Below are 23,998 nucleotides of genomic sequence, written 5' to 3'. Positions count from 1 at the left end.
TCCCCTACATAAATGCATTTTTGTATATAGTCTTTTTATGAGGTTTGGGGGGATTTTTTTGCAATGGAATCGCAGCTCAATACAAACAGGTACCTTATATTTCCTTTTCTGAAAAATGTTTATTCTGTGTACAATGCATTATATAACTGTGCTCTAATTTCCTGGCTTTTATAGAGTGCAATCTATTTTTAAAGAATGCTGCCCATTCAAGTATGTTTTACAGTAAGCTTTCTATATTTCACAGGATTCCTGATGTACACCTTGTCTCATACTTAAAAGATCTATGTTAACGAACTTAATGAGTGAGGATAACTGAATGCTGCCATTATTAGCGGTTCAGCCTGAAAAACTCCAGACGGTAGCACAACCTGTCAGCAGGTGGGGCAGAACATTCCGAACTGTGTCACTTCTCGAACACCTGCACTTGGCATAGCCCATTCAGATAGGATTTGAGGTCGAGTGGAAGGTGTTCCTGCCCATGGCAGAGGGCTTGCAACTAGATGATCTTTAAGGTCCCTTCCAACACAAATCATTCTGTGATTCTACGACTTCAGAGAAGTGCCTCACACTATGCTCCTGCTTCTACTAAAAAATGCTGGCAGCAGGTATCTTCATCTGAAACAGCCTGTGCTTTGCCCCGCTTTGTGTCAGCGATCTCCGACCAGCTCCAGAACGCTACAGGGTCACGCTGCAGAGACCGCTGCCCTACTTATGAACGCGCTTGGCCCTGCGACTCCCACAGGCCTTCGAGATCGAGCTGCCGCACGCCAGCCGTAGGGGACCCTGGGCCAGGCAGCGAACCCGACCACCCGCTCCCGTCCCCCCCGGTCTGAGGCTGATCGCTCAGCGAGGCGCGGGCCCTCCCGATCCCCACAGTCCCCGAGCAAGCCCCTCAGAACCACCGTTTAAACGCCCACCCCCGGGCGCTGCCGCGTCACCAGCCTCACGCTGCTTCGCCGAGCCGCTCCCGCCCCCTGGCGGCTGCTCCGCGCTCGGCACCCCCAGGTGCGTACGTCTGCGTGAGGGTGGCGGGCACCTCGCGGCCTCTGATTGGGTGCTCGCTGTAGGCAATAGAAAACTCCCCCAGCCTTCGACCTGGCCCCCGCGATCAGAGGTGGATATTCGCGTACCCTTGGGCCCGCCCCTCCCGCTGTCTCATTGGCCAGGCCCGCCCTATCTGCTGTCTCATTGGCTGAGAGGGGTGCCAGTCAATGGCACCGGACCTTCAGCCGGGGATGCCGGCTCTCTTCCCAGTGGCCCCGGGGTTGCGCGCAGTGGGGATGGATTTTGTGAGCGGCGCGCGGGAGGAAGCAGTTAGCGGTGCTCAGCTCATCGCCGAGTCCCTCAAGGCTCAAGTAAGAGGGCAGGGGAGACCGGCAAGCAGGATCTCTATGGCGAGAAGGCAGGGACAGCTCCCGCCGGCACAGCGGGGCTGAAGGGAAGCGAATGTGCGCTGCCGGACTCACCCTGAGAGCCGCTGCTGTTCTCCCGGGGCGGATGGGAAGTGTTTGCCCTGCCGTTCTGCGGGGAGGAGGGGGGCCCCGCCGCAGAGCCCGGTGAGAGAGCCCCGCCCGGGAGCGGCCTGGCCCTTCCCGCCGTGTCCCTGGGCATCCGTGAGGTGGCGGCCTCGTGCCGCTCTCTCCAGCCTTTCGGTTAGCTTTGGCTTCTTAGGAGCTTGTCGCCTCCCTAGCTCAAGATCCCTGTTCCATCAAGCAAAGGTAACCGCGCTGTGCGGCTGTACCTGTCGCAGCTTTATGTGCCTCCTGCGCCACCTTTACAATTATCAAAATTCTCTTTTCTCTCTGAACTTCGAATGGTGCTGAACCGCTAATGGTCTCGACAAAAGACTTTTTGTTTGGCCTGTCACGCATGAAAATGTAGTTCACTTGTAACAAAAATAACCATAGTTTTATCTGTAAGTTTCTTTGTGCACGGTACTGCAGTTGTTTCCTGGGGCCTTTTTGGTGTTAGTTTTCCATGAAAGCATAAAAACATGAAACACAGCAAGGAATTCCCAGAGGACATGAGGGAAGGAAGAAAATAGTGTAGCAGAGTCTCCCCAGGAAGACGTGGTCAGTAAAAAGCACGGAGTATGTATTAAGTGGGGAGCTGGGCTGAACAGTTCTGCTGCTTGTAGGCCACCGAAACCCAGTGCTTTCACAACTGCACAGGACTGAGCTGCAAACATCAGCTGGCATCGTATATGTTCCCACAGTGGCCTGTGAACATCTGTGAGAGTGTGTATCTGTTATAATTTACTTTTAGACTGCTTGTGTAATTAGTATGATTGTGTTTGGTATGTGCTTATTAAAGCTATCTTTTGGAAACTGTTCTGATTTCTTTTAACATTTTTCTTTTTAGAATATTGAATACATGTTTGGCATTGTTGGTATTCCAGTCACTGAAATCGCAATTGCAGCCCAAGCAGTTGGACTAAAATACGTAGGAATGAGAAACGAACAAGCTGTAAGTATGTAACTATAGTAGGACCAAACCTTTAGCTGTTTTACAATGGAATGAAATCCAGTTTACATTTTCTTACGTCAAGAATGTGATCTCTGAATATTCCTTTAAAACAACCCGTAAGAAGCACTTACTGTCATTCTGCAATAAGGGAGAGGACTGGTGCAATCTTTGCCCTTTTTGTGTTAATCTTTTTTTTTTTTCTTTTCTTAACTGAGTTTTAAAAGCTCACCAAACGGCAAACCATAGAAAGTTGTAATGTCTCTGAATGCTCAAAATCAAGCATGGTGATATACTTAGACTCTCTATATATGTAAATCACCTTTGTTGTCTAGATATCCAAACTTTGACTGAAGCTCATTAGCATTTTGATGTTATACCAGGACTTCTGGATTTGTTTGGGTTTCCCCAGTAGTAGCACTGTAAGCATTCAGTAGTTTCTTAGATGGTCTGAGGGAGCATATTAAGAACCTCAGGTTTGTACCTCACTTTCAAGGATTGCTACACAAGCTGGTTAGCTGTCTGCTAGCTCTTGGGCTGCTAGCAAATGGACCATCAGTTTTCCATGCTCTGATGCCCACAGATAAATAAATTGCATGATTACTATCTTATCAGGAGATTTTTCTTGTGTGTTAACTTGTTTATGGGATCTGTCTCTCTGTGAACATCCTTAATTAGAATTTTACTATTTTTACAAGGAACTTCTTCTAATATTCTGGACCTGCACAGTATTCAGATGCCTGTATTTTGCAGCAGTATTCTCTTCTTGTTTTCCACCGTGTAGTTCATAGCCTTCATTTTTCATCCCAGGCACAACAAAGTATTATAATAGTAGTTCTTCTAAATCAGGTGTTTACAAGCTGTATGTTTTTGCTGTCTAATCCTTACATCCTTATATTGAAATATGAAAATTTATAAAGGAGTGCTTGTCTTTACATGGACAAATCTTTAACACATGAGAGAGGCAAACATATACAAACACGTTTAAAATGTGTATTTGATTCCTTTGAAGGACTGGGAATTCAACACAGTCTTTTTATTCCTGTAGCCATTTAGCAAGGATTTGAGTTTTAGCTTTGATTATTAACATGATTAAAATTAATTTCCTCATGTGTCTGTAATTAGCAGAGAAGATTACTTTACACTGCCAAATGAGATGCTGCCCTACTTATCACTCTTTACTAAACTCTTCCACTATAGTGCAGAAGACAAGAAACATCCTACTGTGTAAATGGTGAGATACATCTGCTTAGGAGAGTAACAATAATGTGAAGACTTGTTTTAACATCAGAATGTCAGGAGGTATCTTCTTGGTGAACGGGAAAAGGATGAACAAGGACATATCTTGGAGTGGGTTTGGTTATGCTCTTTATCCTCAGTGGAGGCAGAGTAATTGCTTGGCAGAGAAGAGGATAGAAGATTATACACAGTATATTCAAGATACACTTAATATTTACATGTCATAGCTTTAATTGTCTAAGTTTATTAGTTGTGTGGTCTGGCTGTGGAGGATGTGTATACAGTAGCTTCCTTTATTTGTGAAGGCAGCTGTATATGATCTGAGGGGTTGAGTTTCTGCCTCATTTCTGAGCCAGATGTAGCAGAAGCTCATAAAACTGCAGAATAAACTGTTTGACTAGAAAGGCCAGGTTAAAGCATAAAGTTAAAAGCCAAATAGTACTACCAATATCCATTAGCTTGTCTCCTGTGGTCTATAATATGTTGTAAGTTTGCTAGAAACAGTTTAACTCATGTCCTCTATGTACTTCGAACACTGAATAGTTATATTGCAATTTGATGGGGCGTGTGTGTTGTGTATCTGACCCTGGGTAGTTAGAGATTGCTGTGATAGTTTAGAAGACTGATAACTGGGTCAGTTTTAGACTTCAGAGAAAATCTTTTGTTATGATTGTTACTCATTAACACACGCTTTGCTAATGTTTAGTTCTTAATCTTTCATCATAATTATCACTATATATTCAAAGCAATCTCTTGATAATCATATCCTAAGTTAGTCGTGAGTTTACAATCGCTAGAGGTGGTGCAGTGTGGTTAGTGCTGATGGTGCTAGCTGTCAAGGGGATCAGGCTGGAGGACCCTTCAGTAAGGGCAGCTGAAACCCAAGTGGGCATTTTTTTTCTCCACTCCTTAGATTCAAGATCTCTTCTTATAAGATGTTTTGGTCTCTGAACAGATCTTACCCCTTGTCCTCTGTGCCTGGACTATGGACTGTGTTGTGCTGGATGGTGCTTTCCCAGGCCAAGACAAGTGTCTTATCCTGCTGCACATCTGTTGGGTTTTTTTGTTCTGTTTATTTTTTTTCCTCTTGCTTAGCCATTGCCACTTTACCTAAAGCAAAGCCAGTGTCATCTCAGATCTCAAAGTTACACGTTCTCAGTGACTAGTAATTGGCCTTTAGCAAATTATTTATTATTCTGAGATTGCTGCTTTCAGTCTGTGACCTGATTTTCCAGGTCCACACTGGCATTGTATGTAGTAACAGAAGATATCAAGTGTTGAGCTCAGGTTCATACAGCGGGTTCTTGTAGTATGTTGATTCCATGCCCCCTAGGCCAGTCGTGGAACATTGAGCATTAGGTACAATTAACATAAGGGCATCAGAACTGCTCCTATGCATGGCTGTACTGTTTCAGCTGGGCCACTGGGTACAAAAATGCTTAAGTGCTGTTTACTTGCTATGTTGCATTAGTTTGCTTACATTTGAGTTGAAAACAGACTAATTAAACCCTCCTTAGTGTACTTCTACCTGTATGGAAGGAAGAGGCCTCTGCTTTGGCTACAGTTCAAATCCAGCACTCATGGATGGTTGCAGATTTTGAGTTTAGTGCCTCCGTCTAGGCTTCCTACATTTCTTCCTAATGCGGATTGTGGTTTTAGTGGAAAATTTTATTTTATATGCCTACACCCTTCTTGCCTATCTGATGAACATCAGGATCTAGTGTAAGCTGATAAACTGTGTTGTGACCTTAACAGATAGAGTGCCATCACTCACATTTTAGTGGTGAGGTTGCAAGGTTCACCAGTAAAGTGGTTTTTTTGTCCATACTGTTCACACACGCAGAAAACCAAAAATCTTTTAAGCATACCTTCGAAGTTACTTACTGTCTCTTCTAAATACAGATAGCTTTAGTTATGTTGCTTCCTTGCAGAGTGAAGCGGTAAAAGTTTTAATGACAATGACTGTATGTGAACCCAAATTCTATGTACTGCATTATTTTGCCACTTAATTCTAAAACCTGATTGCCATGGAGACACAACACCATGCTTTGAGCTCTATTAACAAGATTCTTTTAGTAACACCTACTCCAAATATTTCTGAATCTTTGCACACAGATATGTCATCAAATTGTTACCTAATTCTTGAACATTACTGGCATTTTTCCTCTTTGTGTCAGGCATATGAAAAGTAGAAAGAGATTTTTATTGTCAGTGTACTTTTTTTTTTGTCAACAATTTCTTATCTTAATGCTGCAAAGAAAATGAGGGTTTCTTCTCATTCTTCCCTATGCTTTTGCTCACACAGTTGGTCTGTATCTATGGGAGCGTGAAGATACTAAAGACTGTTTCTCCTTCCATGTAAAAGCTTATAAGATATCTGTGTTTTCACTCATTTAAGCTGAGATTTCTAGCATGCTGTGTTACCTAGAATTATCCTTAGGTTGGAGGAAAATATTTTTTATAAACTTTCAGGGGTTTGTTGCTTATTCTTCTTACCACAGTAGTACTCAAAACTGAAACGAAAAATCTCAACTCTTGCATTTTTTAATAGAGGCAGGCTCTAAGGCCAGGGCCTTGCTTTAAAAAAAAAAAAAGTGTATATATTAAAGAGAAAAATAAATTGCAAAATGAGTGTTTTCCGTTAAGTGTTAGAACTTGATGAATTCAAGGCAAAAGCATGAGAATATGAAGGAGTTGGCAGTGTCACAGGTGTGAAGCCTTTGGTGTTTGTGGGTCACCTGTAAGCTTGCTTTCTGCTTGATCATATGTTGTCTTGTTACCAGGTGAAATTTATGTCTGAGTGTTTAATAGATAAATATGCTACAGCAATAGCATAAAAACATACTCTGAAATAATACTGGTGATAAGCTAGGATAACACAAGTTGTAGGTGTAACTTTTGTGAAAATCGCTCCAAACGCAGTTTTTCTTTAAAATGTTGAAGTAGCTAAAGCTAAGTGTGGTACTAGGAGTGAGAAGTACTTAGCAGCTCAGCTTGTAAAAGACAATTGCTAACTTCTAATTAGTCTCTGCAGTGTGTGATTTCAACCTTTTGCCGAATTTCTGAAGTACAATGAGTCATTCCAGTAATGGTTGGATTTCTGCTTGTTGCTTTTCTCTTGCAAATCGCTCTTCTGTGTTAGTCCAGAAGGCAGAAGATTCTTACTTTGCTGTACTCATTTTGCTCCCCTGGTTTTAGGGGGTTTCTTTTATATGTGGGGCTTGGCTTTTTGTGGGTTTGTTTTTTTTTTTTCTCTTTTAATCCCAAATATTTACTGATGGAAAAACAGGAATCTGAAATATAGAGAGCAGTCATGAGATTTTTTCACATAAACCTTCATGAACACACCTTATGATGGGGAGGGTGAAGGGGTGCTTATATTTAAGCTCTAATGATAAGGGTAAAATCTGTATTTGCTTATTTTCAGTATTTTTGTTGAAAGTTACGTACAAGATATCGTTAAATGTGTAAACAATAATAATTGTATCACTAACTCCAATATTTTCAATAGGCCTGCTATGCTGCATCTGCTGTTGGATATTTGACTGGCAGGTATGTTCCATATTTGTTAATATTTATAGTAATACATTTTATAGTATTAATTGTGTTAGACTCAACAGAAGCTAGGAACATTTCTCTGGTTTGGAGCTGGGTATTTTCAGTGTGTGCAGATGTAGGGCACTTAAGATGGAACATGAATTTTAAAATAACTGTCAATAGGACTTATCAATATTTCTGTTGCTGTGATTCAGGGCAGAAGCAAGGAGATGCTTAAGCTCCTATAATATTGCCCACTGTATAGCTTTCCTCCCCGCCCCCCTTTTAATATCTGAACACCATTGGTATGAGGGGCAGAAATGCCACCATTGCTTTTTGCAACTTCGTGGACCTGCTATACCTCAATCTCATCATCTGAGTTTATTGTTAAACAAATACCCTATCAGTACAGAGGCTGATCATATGCCTTACAATCTCCCAGACAAGGTACTGGCTTTTCCTCTTTTACTGCATTTTGTTCTTAAGGTCTTTGGGAAGCATTCTCTGACCTGTGAGGTGTGCTTCTTGGGTATCCCTTAGATCCTTTTCTAAAGTAAACATCTGGTGTCTGCTTGCTCACAAATGCACACCCAATGATGCAGGTGACCATTGCTTATTCCATCTGCAAGTATGACACCTGCTACATACGGTTTTATAATTTTTCATCCTTTGAATAATCCTCTTGACTTAAGCTGGGGGTTTTTGGGTGTGGGTTTTTTTTTTCTGATATGTATAAAGTCTGTAAAGCTACTGAAGAAAAAAAAGTAATTTTTAACTACTGAGCATTTCTTATCACTTTATGGAATATAAAGTGCCTCTGCCTGGAATTAAACTGTGATAAAATTTGTGTTGGATTGGAAGCACTTCTTCCTTTATGAGCTTTCTTTAATTGATATCTAGGGCTGAAGTGAAGTTGACCATATAAATGTGATGAAAGAAGTAAGGAGCTGTGTTACAAGCCTGTGTACGTTGCAGATGTCTGTGTGGGTAGCATGTAACAACTGTTCACTTGCTCTTTCAGTTAGGTTGATAACTAAATGATTTGATTCCCTTGTCAGTCTTTAGTCCTTTATACAAATCTCTTGAATTCATGCATGTTGATGACATGATTAATATTTTAATTTCAGGTGGTTTTTTTTTTTTTTTTTTTGTTTTGTTTTGTTTTTGTTTTTTGTTTTTTGTTTTTTTTTTCTCTAGACCAGGAGTATGTCTTGTAGTGTCCGGTCCAGGTTTTTTACATGCCCTTGGTGGGATGGCAAACGCAACCGTGAACTGCTGGTAATTTAACTATGCTTTCCCTTTAAAAATCTAATATTTGTTTGCTGCTATTTGTTGCAGATGTTGAGCTCCACAGCATTTAGTATAGGACTTTTATTTCTTTTATGTGGGTAATGAGAAGTGAATTCCCGATTTATCATCCCTAAAAGTCATTTAGTTCCACATTTTGTATTCTCATGGATAAATTCTCCTTTTCGTCTTACCTCATGTGCATATATTGGGAAATCTGTTAGTATACGTGATTGTTTGGATGCATTTGAAAATGAAGTTCATGTTCAGCCTGTAATGCTTTATTGGTCATGAAGACTTTTAAAGGTTTTTTTCTAAATTTAAGTACGCATCACTGTTGAATTACTCTTTCATATGTGAACAAATTGACAACTGCATTGTTAAAATCCTTATTTGCTCTCCACACAAGCATTTACAGCAGTCATTAAATATTGAATTAAATGATGTTCAGAGTGATAGCATTTACTCCCATAAGCTTTCACTGAGGCATAGCAATTTTAGCTGGTTTGTCACTCAGAAAGCTGTATGCGGTATTTTGGGTAGAAGCTCTGGTAATACCAAGCACACCTGATGGGGGACATAAGATGAGCAGTGGCTGATTGACAAGAGAGCTTCATAATGAAATGGTAACAAATCAAGTCTCTGGAAAAAAAAGATCTCTAGTGTTCAAATGCTTTTTAAAAAAAAAAAAATAAAAATTATTGGCTAAAGTTTTGCTGTCCCTATGTGACCTTAGATAAGGAAAGTCATTTGAAAACCTTGCTTTTGAGCAGTCATGGATTTGGTTATAAGAAAGAAGCATTCATAGCACTTGCTTATGGATTTGCAGGATTTGTTTCTGTTTTCTCACACTTGTTTTTGCCTGAGAACAGGTAAACAGACCCATGACTTGATATTGTGTAAACTCCTGGTAAAAGGTGAAGGGAGTGACTTATCTAGTTCAGCAGATTGCACAATATAGCAAGAAACTGATTTTCAGTGGCCAAGCTAAAGTATTTGCCCAGTGATATTTTCATTGGTCACATCAGGCTTGCTTTTTGCCTGCCATGTGATGAAAGGAGTGTTCACAGACCCTAAATTTAACCTAATGAAAACTTTTTCTTGGCTCGTTCATTAACAGTCACCTCCGTTGAGTGGCTGAGAATCCCAAACATGATTTTTCACATTTACTTTTTGGCTGGCAAAACCATTGTAAGACAGGGTGCCATGCTTTGAAGAGGAAAACAGGATTTTTATGTGAACTAATCAGCTTTCTAGCTTGTTTCACTAGACGGCAGCTTGGGCAGAAATTACAAAGAAGTGTTGCAAGGGAACAGCAGTAGTAGCCCAAGCAAAGAAGGTGAGAAAACAATACACACTAGGGAGTTTGGTTACATCAATCTTGCACAGTCTGCATAAAAAGAGACATAGGCTCATATCATCTCCACACCTTTCTTCCGGCCATGTACTGTTGCTTGCCCTCTTGGCAGCTCTGGTGCTTGTCTGTCCCAACGACCACATTCAGTTCATTACACATTAGATCTTCCTCTTTCTCTGGCAGCAAGGTGTTAAGTCTCTTGCTCTATACCATCCCCTGTGAGGAAGTGGTGTGAGTAGACCAATTTGTAAGGCAAGGTTAGCCTTCATAGCTGTCTCTCAAGTGTCATGTGATTCCATGACATTTCATTTGGCATGGTTAATGTGCTACAATGGCTGAGCTTTGTTTCATTTCTTACAGAAGTAAGCTAATAGTTGATCTGACTCTGCTTGTTCTGACATAACTCGGACAAAGGGATAGTCATTAAAGCTCTGAGTTGTTCTCCTTGAGCCTGGAGTCCCTTTCTTCTGATCCTGTTCTGTTTCATTCTCATTTTGAGAAAGAAACTTACCAACTGTAAGAAAGTCAAGCAGTCTGATAGCTTAATGTAATGCTAATTGTGCTGTTTGGATTTTACTGCCTGAGCACATCTAGGCTGAGTAGAAGAGCCTTCGGTTTATTCTGGAAGCTTGTCACAGTGAACAGTTGGACATGTAAATCTAGCTACCTAGGTAGCTAATGAGGCCTTGGTAGACTGCCTTTCTGAGGGTAAAACCTTTTGATATTTCATGTTAAAAGTTACGTGCCGCACTGTCTCTTTCTCTCCTGCCTCATCCTGAGCAGAAGTTTTAGTATCTTCTTTGGCTATGAGAATAGACTCCAAAGACGAGTTTGCAGTAGTTGATAAGCTTTCTGTCTACAGTAGCATGGTGAAATACCATGCTCTTCACCTGAAGTCGCATCTGATTTTTTTCTTTTTTTTTTTCAGTTTACTTCTCCTGCAAGTCCATAAGGTTTGCTATTCTTATTAGTTTTATTATAGTCAATGTTCCTCCTGCCTCACTGTTGTGTTTAATTTTATAAGCACTGCTCTTTAAAGTGTCCACAGTATTGTGACAGTAGTAGTAGTGATTTCATTGGGGGAAGAACTTCTTTCTGGTTATAAATGTAAACTTTAAAAGCAGAACCAGATCTTTTCAAGATACAGCTATTGGAGTTGACTTTCTTAAGAGTAAAGCATTTTCTTAATTATAGTTTAGTATTGGGAAACAGTAGTTGTTTTGTTTCTTAAAACATATTTAAATAAATTTGAAAAAGATAAGTGAAAGGAACATAAGGTTTGTCCCTGTGAACAGGCTGGTTATATATGGATAGCAATAGGCATTTTGCTCAGAGGAGAGAACCAGCAGAATAAAATATCTAGAGCATACATCAAATGCATATTTCCATAACGATTTTTCACAGAAATAAGCCTGAAGTTCTCATCTCACAGTGTCAGGGGATTAGAACTGTGATTTTTTGATTTGTAGCAAAGAAATGGCATGGTTATGAAGCTTAGCTCCAGGTACGGGTATCCCCAAATCTTAGGGTGGCTAGAATTATGCATTGAGCTCACTGTAAATGTTTCAGCTTAATATATTGCATAGATAAATGCAGTCAAAGGAAGGGCTGTATCTGAAGAGAAATTTTTTAAGAGAAAAAGCTTAGAGAGCTATTGACCCAATATTTTATGTAGTGTGGAGGAATGAGCAGATTAATAAAACAGTTTTCTTTTATTGACTCATCATCTAACACTTTGAGGATTTGACCGACAAACTGAATAAAAGACCAGTTGTTATTGACTGTAGGGAAATTAATTATTTTGTGGAAGTGATAATAAAAACGGGCTCCTGTGGAATGTATAACCTGTATTGTAAATTAATGCTGCCTTTCTCACATAGCCATGAACTAATTTAAGAAAGAACAGGAATGCTTATAGGCATGTTAATTTTTTGCGCATCTCTTTGGTCTTTGGGGTTTTTTACTGAAAACTGAATGCAGGAAGAAATGCTGTTGGATAGTTTGCTAACTTCTGCTGCCTTGCAAATTGTATATATATATATATATATATATATATATATAAAAAATCTTTCTGAAAAGATTGTTTCCTTCTGTATTTCTAGTGTTTGTGCATGTTACATTGCCTCTTAAACATTTTGATACTTTTTAGATCAGTCAGTGCTTGTCAGCTTTTTAGATTAGCTGTTGTCATTCCTCTCAAACCACTTTGTCACCCATGCTATCAGACTTAAACTTGCTAGAAACATGACTTCAGTTTTGAATTTTTATGCTAGATGCAGATTAGTTAAAACGTCCAGATTGTCCTAAAACTAGTGACCCAAAAGCTGCTAGGAGGTCTACTAGCTGACACACTGATACTTAGTATCTACTCCTGTATAGTGCTGGTCACTTCCTATTTTTGTTGAGATCTGTGGGTGCTGAAGGTGCACACCATGCTAAGAGCAATAGGATTTGACCATAAGGAATTTAGAGATGTGATTGCAGTTATTAAAAAAAATCTGTATGCTTAAGGTTGTTTTTTTTGTTTTGTTTTGGTTTTTAATACTCTTTTGTAGGCCTTTGATTGTTATTGGAGGCTCTTCTGACAGAAATCAGGAAACGATGGGAGCTTTCCAAGAATTCCCTCAGGTACACAGACATACAGTTTTCTACAGAAAGGTTGCAGTTAAATAATTGATGTTGTTTCTTCATTTCTATGGGAATAACAACACCAAACACTAACATTTCCTAACAGATCTTATAATGCTGTTGACTTGCTCCATCTACTGGTTGAAAATTGACATTGTAGAAATATAGCTGATAACCTGGAATGTCTTTTCCCATACTCATGTTAGAATTCATGAACCGTTTTAGGTTCTCAGTTGGTATAAATTGCCTTTGTTTGTTCTGAGATGGAAGACAGTAAACCCTCCAGGAAAAGTAGCACCAGTTTCCAGGAGGAAAAAGAATAAGTACTTAAGCACTTAAGAGAATGAGTATGGCTTTGACAGTTTCTATCAACTGAGGAACTGCATTTTTCTTCATGGGGGTTTTCAGCTTGTTGCTTTCCGTTTGGCATTTCTTCCATTTTATTCATGATGAAATGAGATGGAAACAATCAAATCACTTTGCTAAATCGATATAATAGTTATATGCGTTTATTCAGGTTGAAGCTGGTAGGCTGTACAACAAGCTGTCTGTCCGCCCAAGCAGCCTAGAAGCTATTCCTGCTGTTATTGAAAAGGTATGAAAAATACTAAACTAGCAAGAGAGCATTAAATAACTGTCTCCTTCTATACAAGCTTTGAGGGTTTATTTATATAGTTGTTACCAAAAATAGTTTCATCCAGCAGATGTTAGGTGATGGAGTGAATTAACAAGCAGAGAGGCTTTTCCTATGGAACAGGTTAGAAACAGATTCTGGTCTAGCCTGATGCTTACTGATACCTGCAGTGTTTTTTGTTAGCTTCAGTCAGACTTGGAACATTCTTATAAAATAAAAAGCTTTTAGGGAGAGGTGCAATAACTAGAAATGTAATAATACAAACTTCAGCTCTTCTACCACTCTCATTACGTGAAGGAGATTTAGAGGGTAGGCAGAGGAGATGGTTACATTTGAGTTTTGAGTTTGGTGCTGGTTTTTTGGGGTTTTTTGAGGGAGTGAGAGAGAACACTTCCTTACCTTAGTGCTTCAGAAAAGGTTACAAAAGTCCCTTGCTACTGCTGTAGCAACACTTTAGCCGTGTCAGCCTAAATTCTGCATACAGTGCTACTGTTTTCCAGAAGTGCAAATTCAGCAGTTCATCTACCTGCAATAAAAGAACTGGAATGCAAAGTAATAAAAAATGGAGGCGTTAGTTGTCTTGTTTGTTAAGTGTTTGTGCTATTTTAAATAGAATGCAGTGTGAAAGTTTAATTTCGGATTTCCAAACACAGCAGCTAATGCAGCTGTCTCACTGTAAATTAGGCAAAGAACTTACAGTCTAATACTGTCCATCTACTGAAAGGCTTCTGTTTGCATATAGGGGAAAATGTATCAGAACTTGAATTTATTGGAATAAATCCATCCTGTGGTGGTTCAGCAGTATGAAATAGCATGTTCCTTCTTTGCCTGCAGAAGGGGTTTCTTGGATTTTATACATAAAGATTCTTAATGTCTTTTCAAGTGGTGGTTAACACTGATTATCTGTTTCCTAGGCTGTAAGAACCAGCATATATGGTCGTCCAGGTTCCTGCTATATTGACATACCTGGAGATTTTGTGAATCTTCAGGTGAACAAGAGCTCCGTCAAGTGCGTAAAGATTACATTCATTATTTTTCAAGTCACTGATTAAACTCTAGTTATTTTTGTATTTTCTTAAAACAAGAAAATCCAGCCTCTGAATGTAAACATTCCATCACAATGTGACATGGATTATGTTTGTAATGAAATGTGTAAAAAGGAATGGAGTAATGTGATGTTAATACAGTATGATGTCACTTTGTAAATCTCTGGAACAACACTACCTGTGAGATTAAAGGAATATGCAAGAAAAGCTTTAGAGCCTGTTTAAATAAAAATATATCGTGTTCTGATAAATGCTGAGAGTAACATGGTGTGTAGCAACTGCGGCTTTATCTTTCAACATTTCTTGCTTTAAATTTTTTAAGAGCCTCTTTTGTTTTGCTTGACTTCCAGGTACGTGGAATGCTGCCTGCCACCTCCCATCAGCACAGCTGAAAGCTCTGCTGTATCCAGAGCAATGTCTATCATTGCTCTTTCCAAGCAGCCTCTGCTCATCATTGGCAAAGGTAGCATGCTTTGATGTTGCTTTGAACCGTACAAGTTCAGGACAAGAGTAAGATCTAAAGTGACTTCTTTTCCCCATAAGTATTAGCCATATCCTTTGCACTGTCTATTAAAAAGAAGTACCTGAAACAAAACCTAAAAACCTATAAACTTCTTCAAAATTTGATGTTAAAATCTGATCTGATTTTAGAGTATTTTTGTTCTGTTGTGCAACTATTGCCTTTTTCATCTAGTATAAGGGAAAAGCATTTCATCAATTGACAAGTTTGAGTAGAAAAAAGTGGATAACCACTCTCTTAAGACTGGAGCCAGTACCAAAGCATCACTTCCAAAATTCCAAACAAATACTTCTAAGAACTGAACAGAATTGAAATAACCTACCTATTTCAACCAAGCTGTTTTCCTACATTTGTGAGTATCATCCATATCTTGGAGAGAGGTTCTACGTTTAATCAGGGACTCGAATGATTGAGATGAAATAGATCTTTTTATTGATTAGGTAACAAAATAGTAGACAGAAGGTAGATCAGGAAAGGATGGGGTTTTTTTTTCCTCCCTGTCTCTGGCTTAATACACATGAACAAAAGGGTGTTCTTTGAAAGTGAAAGGTAAGAGTATCAAATACATAAATGCATGTTTTGTTGATGTCAACAGTTGAGAATCTACTTAACAAATACCTCTGGACTTTCTGCTACATATTGTTGTTAGCAGAAGTTTAGGAAGAAATACAGAAGTTTATTCTTCAGGATTTAAGACTTATGGACTTACGTTATTGCATGAGCACCAGTCAGTGCTCTAGATTTCTAGATTTCCTGGGCACCCTTAATACAGCAGCCATGTACTGAAGGTAGCATCACAGTAAATGTATGTATAGGCACATAGCTTTACAAGGCCATCTTTTGAGCTGGTTTTTTTTTTTTTTTTTTCATTAAAGGCTCATAGTAAATCTGTTTGGGCAGATTATGGGTCATGTGGTACAACAGCAAGCAGGGGACAAGCAAAAAATGACATGACACAACACAAAGGCTGTCATTTGTTGCTGCTGCAGAAGTCTTGGCCCCATAATATGAAATTCACCCACTCAAAATTATCATTTTAGATAAACAAAATCTCCTATTTTTCCCTGCCCTGCTTCGCAGAAATAGCTGAAAACTTCAGTTAAACTTTTAGTGGGCAGGGGAGGGAGGGAGAAGGCTTTTGTAAATAAATATGGGAAATTTGAACCCAAATACCTATAGTTTGGCATATTATGTTTTAAATTCTCCAGATTGGAAAAGTAGCAGGCAACTTTTATAATGAGAAATAGTGCTCTTTGTACCACTAATGTAATCAGGTTAATTGAAGTTCAAGGGAATACAGTAGGTTTCTGTAGTATTAAGCATTCTCTTTCATTTCATTCAGGTGCTGCTTATTCACACGCTGAAAACAACATCAGAAAATTGGTGGACCTTTGTGGACTGCCTTTTTTGCCTACACCAATGGCAAAAGGAGTAGTTCCTGATAACCATCCAAATTGTGTAGCAGCAGCAAGATCAATGTAAATATAAAGCAAGGCTTCTAATCCTAACTTCTAAGAATCAACTAGGAATTGTGGTGGTCTACAGATGCCAGGGAAGACAAAGTGCATAAAACAAATTTTTCAGCCACACTTTGTACCTCATTTTAAAGCACTGAAGATCTTGTTTGGAAAGAGACAACAGATTTAGGTGGATCGCTTTTGACAATGCTCTAAGAGTGCTGGCCAGGAAGATACTTTATCTGATGGCTAATATTCTGTAACCGATAAATCTACTTGTCATAGATTTCACAATGTTATTAGTATGTATTTCGTAACATAAAATGAAACTGGCAAACAGTTACGTTAAACATTTAACTTGGTGCACTACTGGCTTTTTATTTTAAAACCATAAACAAGAGCTTAAGATGCACACATTGCAGCTAAAGTTTTGCTATCTGCTATTTCTGCATGGTGTTTGCAGTACACCATGACTAAATTCCACATTATTTAAAAATAAATACAAGGTATTTCAAACTACACTGAAGGACTGTGTTTTAAAGTCATTTGTAAGAGGTGAGGTTTTTTTGTCTTTTGGCAAAATTAATGTGAATGGACTATAAGAACCCTATTAGGTATGAATGTGCACCATCAGCTTACAGGTGGAGCATTTAAATACTTTGAGATTACAATATTCTGTTGTTGAGCATCTTAGTTTTATCACTGTTAAGCATGCTCTTAGGAAAAATGGAGAATAAAAGAACATACCAAATATTGTCTGTCCAGCTGAAAGGTAAATTAACAGGAGTCTTAAGATGAAAGGTCCACAATAATCTTAATTTTGGCATCCACTGTTGCCAGTGTCAAAGTAGTAAGTCTTTTGCTTTAACCTCAGCATAGTTATAGCATCTTGTAAGTGTTCTACTGTAACAATTCCTTTCCCAAACGTAGTGTATCAGGAAAATCATAGAATCATAGAATGGTTTGGGTTGGAAGGGGCCTTAAAGATCATCTAGTTCCAACACCATGCCGTGGGCTGGGACACCTTCCACTAGACCAGGTTGTTCAAAGCCCCATATAACCTGGCCTTGAGCACTGCCAGGGGTGGGGCAGCCACAGCTTCTCTGAGTGCCTAAACTCAAGAATGGCTTGATGATTGGCTATGTAAAAGGATACAGGGTTTTGGGGCTAAGCAAGCAACTTAGAGAAAGGAAGGATTATATGTGTATTCTGAGGTTTGCTGTGGTGGTTAGATTTACTTCTAATTTTGAAAACATTATTAAATTTAATACTAATTCCTCATCTAATTCTCTTCTTTCCCTTTATTAGGGCATTACAGCATGCTGATGTAATCATCTTGCTTGGTGCAAGGTTGAATTGGATTTTGCATTTTGGTCTACCACCAAGGTTTCAAAAAGATGTAAAGGTTATTCAGGTGAGCAGGAAAATGATTGTTTGTCATGCGCAGAAAGTCCTCCTATTCCTGCAGTGCCTAGAGCAATTGCTGTAAATTATTTTGGTAGGGCGTCATTTGCCACATGAAGTACGCTATGGACAGTGAAAACAGTGCACCATAGTTATGGTAGTTGTCCAGAAATACTTCTAATTTCTTTCATTATTATTCTTTTACTTTCCTATCTTTTTCTAAAAATGGTTACAGCGTTGTTCCAGCTACCAAGGACTTGGTGCTGCTTTAATGAGGAGAGCAGACGTTTCCATGTAGCTGGCTAATACAGGATTAGACTCACGATATTTGTGTGATCTTTGGAACGCTGGAATTCCTGTGATTGAAAGCAAATTGTGTTGAAAGTGTGACATCTTTCAAACTGTGTGATTGCTCTCCCAGGAAGATTTTCTGAAATGGAATTACTTTCAGATCCAGAGTCAGTCATTATAAGAGTTAAGTCACTCAGAAATGTTAATAAGAGGAAGAAAGGCTATTTAACTAATTACTGTATTTGGCAATCTGCCAGCTCTTAGATAAGTCATTAAATTGTTTGTGTCCTCAAAATCTCCTCCCTTAGAGTCTGTGATCAAAGAATAATAGCTGATTGAGTGTGCTGACTGGCCTGCCTTCAGTCATCTGGAACATAATCTCAGGTTCCAAACTTTTCATCTTTTCCAGAGGAATAATGTAATTTTTGTAAGCTAGAGTTCCTTTTGATTTATGAAATAATACATTTTTTATGTTTTCTTCTTCTAAAGAAGGCAAAGAAAACTCCTAATATTATTTCACCTCACTTAAAGTATATCTTTTCACTGTCAAGGGTTAATATTGAAATACTGGTTCAGTTCATAGCCTGTGTGACCTGATCATAAGTATTCCATGTAACCTAAGAGGCCTGCTACATCACTGATAAAGGAAATGGGGAAGTTGCTTCAGTGGTCACAATTTACTTTTCAGTTTCTTCATACTGTCCAAATTCTTATTGCCAGGTAGCACACACAGACTTGGTAAGAAAATTACTGCTTTCTATAGCCTTTAAGGGTATACTTAAACCTAGATTTGTAGTTTCCATATAATTATTAGAATGTCAAGGAGAAGGTGGTGATGATTTTAGTGATAAAGTTCTAAATTGTCAGCAAGAGCTTGTAAGAAGCAAGTAGTTAATTTTAAGTCAATTTCATATATATGTGTGTGTATATACATTTATATATACACGCATATACATAAACTTTTATTAAAATGGATATGTACCACAGGATTTTTCTTTAAATAAAGGATTTCTTATGTCACGTCAATGAAAGAGAGAGGGTTTATCTGTACAGCCAAAACAAATGTGAAGACATTGTTAGACCATGTTTTTCACTGTAACTGAAAAAAACCCTCTCTTTAATATCTGTGAGTTAACGGTAGTCTTTCTTTTTGAAATACAGATTGATATTTGTTCAGAAGAGCTGGGGAATAATGTGAGACCAGCTGCAACGTTATTAGGTGACATAAATGCCGTGACTGGACAGGTAACGTAATATCAGGTGTCCTCCTGTTTTGAACTCAATCTCCTCTGATTTATATAAAGTTACTAGAGAAAAAGAAGAAAACTGCTCAAGGAGAACCATTTTTCAGGCAACATATTTAATGTTAAAAGATCCTGATTAGTGCTGCTGTGGTTGTGCTAGGATCTTTCTTGGTAATGTTATTCTTGATACTCATGACAGTTTGTTATTTTTTAAATGTGTTGAAAGAAATCTCTGCATCATTTCAATGTTGTTCCAGCTGTTGGAAGAATTCAGCAAAAGATCATTGAAATATCCTTCTAATTCAGAGTGGTGGAAGAGACTACGAGAGAAAATGTTGAACAATGAGGAAAGATCAAAGGTAATGTTAAAGAAAAGAGGTTTCTTTCCTTACAGGTACCAGTGCATAGTTGGTTTTGTCACTGATTTATGTCCAAACTTCTCAATTCTGACAGTCATGTCACCCAGGCTTTGAAAATTTATGCCATTCTGGTACTGGCTTACTCTTGTCAGCCTTATGAGCTGTAAGTTAAGTCTTAATACTTAACTGTAAGTTAACTTATACTTATAACTTAACTGTAAGTTAAGTATTCTAGGGTTTTTTTATAAATTCAAACTGTGTGGAAGCCATTGAACTTTGGGGCTGGGTTTTTAAAACCAGTAACAGAAGATCATAGCAAGAGCTGCTGCATCATGGGCAGTGACTTCTAAGCGATGGACAGGTACTCCAAGTACCTCCAAGTAGTCCAAGTGGAAGCTAGCTTACATGAAGATACATTCTTAATTTTCTTCTGTAATTGTGCTGGCTAGCAGAGTTGGTGGGAGTATAACTTGTATTAAAAGCAAGTAGCTGTTCAGGCCAAAAGACCACAGATGCCTCGCATATGCCTAACTTTGTGCAACTCATATTCTGCAAGTTCAGATACATGTTTCTGAGATTGGGATCTAAACTTCTAGCAGATCACTCTTTTGAACTACTTCCCAGCACACAGGTGACAGCTCGCTTAGGGTTATCAATAGTCAAACATTGATAGGGCATCCAAGGTTGTGGAGCTGAGTGAGCCTCTGATAAGTACGTTGTCACCAGGATAGGAACAGAAGGGGTGATCTTGATATAGTACATGGAAAACTAAATACTCCAGCCTTACCTAGCAGGGTGCAGTTTTATTTCCATCATTATTATTTACATGTCTCAGTTCTGCACCGTATTGTAAAGTCTACCCATAGGAGTTACTAATGTCTCTTATTTTTTAAGGGATTAGCATTACAGAAATCTCTGCCTATGAATTATTACACAGTCTTCCACCACATCAGAGAACTGATACCCAAGGACTGCATCTTAGTAAGTGAGGGAGCAAACACCATGGACATTGGACGAACTATGCTTCCAAATTACTATCCCCGTCAAAGGTGCGGTATTTTCTTTGTTGTTCTGGCAACAGGATAGATCTGTGTATAAATGTTAATATTTAGGTGAGGAGTACGATGGTCCAGATTTATGTTTTTTTAGTCCTTTTTAAAGGTTCTAAATGGGGGAGGGGTTAAAAAAATAGGTCTAGTATGTTGGGAGAGGGGTTTTTCTGATTTTCTGTCATTTTCTGATGTCCTGTCATAGATTTTAATAATTTTCTGTGACTTTTCTATGTGCTCTGCAACAGAGAGTTTATCACTCGTTTGTGGCAAGTGAGTGAAGAGCATCATGTTAAATTCCCTGATCTAGTTATTTACTTCTGTGCTCAGAGTCTGGTAAATTTTGATTTAAAATAAAAGCAGTTGTTGGGTTCTCAAGTTGAAAAGAATTCATATAAAGAGGTTTTGTTTGAAACACACTTAAAACCAGAGAAAATTTAAGAAGAATCAACTAATTTTGAAAATTGGATTGTCTGTTGGGCACACTTTCATATAAGACTGCATATCTCAAATATAGGCACTCAAATTTGGAAGTGTTGGTATGTCATTATGTCTAGTATAGTTTTAATGTAAGACAGAATTAAATGCCATTTCTTGAATGGGGGTGAAAAGTGAGCTCTTTCTGGTGAGGTGAAATTGCTGGTCTGACTGTGCCTTCTCAGGAAAGTAACTTAAAGTCTTAAATGAACCTAAATACTTCTTTGTGAACAATAAACCATCCAGCCAACCAAAAAAACCCACCATGCTTCCAGTAAAGCTGGGAGAAGAGTTTGCATTTCCCCCGCCCCTTATTTAAAATAAAGGCACAGTAATGTTAATGGTTGTCTTTTCACGTTGCATTGCACATATCTGAAAGCAAACTTGAAAAGTTAAGCCCAGAATAATCTAGTTCTTTATGTACTTTTGTATCCATTATGTGCTTCTGACTGAAATGATCTAACTTAATTACAGCTTTAAATTGGATTTCAAAAGTTGAACAGAAGACTAAAATTAGAACAGCAGTATTTAACCAATTGCTTTGAGGAATTAAACATGGAAAGATTTCATGTAGTCTGCCTATCTCTACAGTAATTGAATGGTTTTGAAATATTGTTACTATGCAAGCTAAAAGCATGCAAGAATAGTTCATTACTGTAGTACAACTAGTGTATGAGAGCTCTTAATTTTGAGTTCCAGTATGTTTATATCACTTAAAATATTTGCAGTCTTATAAAATATTTGAATATAGTAAGTTATGTATCTGGTATCTCTTTATACCAATTGTTTATGAAACAGCATTTGAATACTATATGGAAGATAATTAAAAGTAAAGACAAGTTACTATGGATTAACTTAAAAGCTTGAGCAGAAATGAAGGGATAGTAATTCTGTATTGTCCTCTTTAGGCTTGATGCAGGTACTTTTGGAACAATGGGAGTTGGACTGGGTTTTGCTATAGCAGCTGCAATGGTAGCTAAAGACCGAACACCTGAAAAACGAGTCATCTGCATAGAAGGAGATAGTGCTTTTGGATTTTCTGGTATGGAGGTGGAGACTATTTGCAGGTAACTGGATTTTGCTCAAGACCCTCTTTGCGTATTGCCACGATCAACTTAACTAGGCAGCCAAGAATGCTGGTCTTAGATGGCGTACTTGTAACAGCATATGAAAACAGGCAAAAAAAATATACAGGGTTGTGTTTATGCTGTTTTGACTTAATGTGTTATCACCAGTGATGGGTAGATCACATTTCAGGAGGAAGTGGGGTTTTTTAAAATTATTTATTTTCCTTTTAAGGAAAAGTAACATTTTTAATACCTTACAGAAAGGTGCCTGTAATTCAGAATTCTTCCAAATGCGTCTATTTGTAGGTACAATTTGCCAATCCTGATTATCATCATAAATAACAATGGGATTTACACTGGTTTGGGTGCAGATGCCTGGAAGGAGATGTTAAAGTCTGGAGATCCTGCTACATGGTGAGCATCTTCGAAGTATGTCTTGTTAATTAAGGAAGAAGTGGCCAAAATGGTCATTCCCTTCACTTTTAATGCTTTGTGATCTGGATTAAAATTTTTCATGAAATGAATTTAGTTCTAGGCTAAGTTCATGTAAGTAAGAACCAGTTATTAAAGGTAAGCAACCAACCTAATTTACACAACTGTGCAGCAGAGAGATGTGTCTCTATTAGTTGTCTCAGGATTCTGCAGCAGTTCAGGCCACACATATCAGGCTAACCTCCAAAAACATTCATTATAATCTCCAAAATTACCTGAGACTTGTACTCTGAGATTACACTGGGCTTCTGCTTCTGGAGCTGAGAACTCATGACAAGAGAATTAGGCTAAAGCTTCGCTCTGGAATGTCTCCAGAAGATGAAAATCAGTATGCTACCTTATAAACATAGTCTTAATGGTATAGCAAACTTAGTTCTTCCAGCCCACAATAATTCATCAGGCCAGGACAATAATCATTTTAGTACTGATTTAAAGTGTGAAGTAATTAAATTGGTGTCTGGCAGTTCTTCCCTGCTATTAATCAGAGGTTTTCCATTTTGTGAGTGTGCCTCCTGTGTCTCTCCTGCCAAATTCACACTATGAGGAAATTATGTCTGCCTTTGGAGGTAAAGGATACTTTGTTGAAACACCAGAAGAATTGCAGAATGCTCTGAAAACAAGCCTGACTTATAAGCAGACACCTTCTCTTATAAATGTAATGATCAATCCACAGTCCGACAGAAAGAAACAGGTATGTATATATTCTCCTTTCTTTTTCTGCAAACTTCATGTAGGGAAGCCTCTGAAATCCTCAGGTGGTATCACTTAAACCACAGAAAAAGCGTAGTGTCTTTAATTACTGTTTCTGTAATTTATGGTTCTTTCTTTTCATACCTGACAACATGAGACCAAAAAGTTTTTGAGAAGTCTTTACTTGCTGTGGATTCCATTGGGTAGTCAATACATATTTCTGTCCTGTTCCTCTTACTGTTTGTCCATTCTGATACAATTTTTATTCTGTTCTGGTTTGGTTTTTTCTTCCAGGAGTTTCCTTGGCTGACTCGTTCTAACCTGTAGTAGAAGATGATCCTGATGCAAGGCAGAGTGTGTTAAGCAAAGCTAAATCAGTTTCCAGAAGCGAAACTGATGCAGCTCCATTTTACATAAACATTGGAACAAAATGGTATTCTAGAACTGCTATTAAAGGACTCTTTAAATGATGAAAAGAAGTAATTGTAAAATGAAAGACACAAATGAATCTATACCAGGCTTTCTAGCAGATTGTACAGGAACACTGATGATACTATTAGAACTAAACAGGTTACTTTGTGTCGTCTTAAATGCACAAGAGGTTCTTTGTTGTTATATATGTAGACGGGGAAAATCTGGCTCTGACATGGGTTTCGATTGTTTTATTGTCTATTTTTCCATTGACTTTAAGTGCTGGTTAACTAGTTAAAGGCACTTGTGCAGTATCTGCTGCCAGGCCTACAGTTAGGTTTGTTGC

At 38.4% G+C, this 23,998-nt stretch overlaps 1 protein-coding gene across 1 annotated transcript; it reads left to right on the top strand.

Annotated features, from left to right (window-relative positions):
* Positions 1 to 1,280: 1,280 nt before the first annotated feature.
* On the top strand, positions 1,281 to 23,568 carry HACL1 (2-hydroxyacyl-CoA lyase 1; the record flags this gene model as incomplete). Its single annotated transcript, XM_080611112.1, has 17 exons — positions 1,281 to 1,355; positions 2,362 to 2,466; positions 7,214 to 7,254; positions 8,437 to 8,517; positions 12,439 to 12,511; positions 13,029 to 13,106; positions 14,060 to 14,154; positions 14,542 to 14,654; positions 16,054 to 16,189; positions 17,477 to 17,582; positions 19,025 to 19,108; positions 19,365 to 19,466; positions 20,361 to 20,515; positions 21,901 to 22,059; positions 22,366 to 22,473; positions 23,056 to 23,242; positions 23,536 to 23,568. 17 exons carry the CDS (start codon positions 1,281 to 1,283, stop codon positions 23,566 to 23,568), a joined length of 1,731 nt encoding a protein of 576 aa, XP_080467238.1.
* Positions 23,569 to 23,998: the final 430 nt, after the last annotated feature.

Source organism: Psittacula echo, assembly GCF_963264785.1.
Source record: "Psittacula echo genome assembly, chromosome: 2".
NCBI lineage: Eukaryota > Metazoa > Chordata > Aves > Psittaciformes > Psittacidae > Psittacula > Psittacula echo.
The sequence above is the reverse complement of the archived record's forward strand: the minus strand, read 5'-3'. Positions and strand labels throughout refer to the sequence as shown.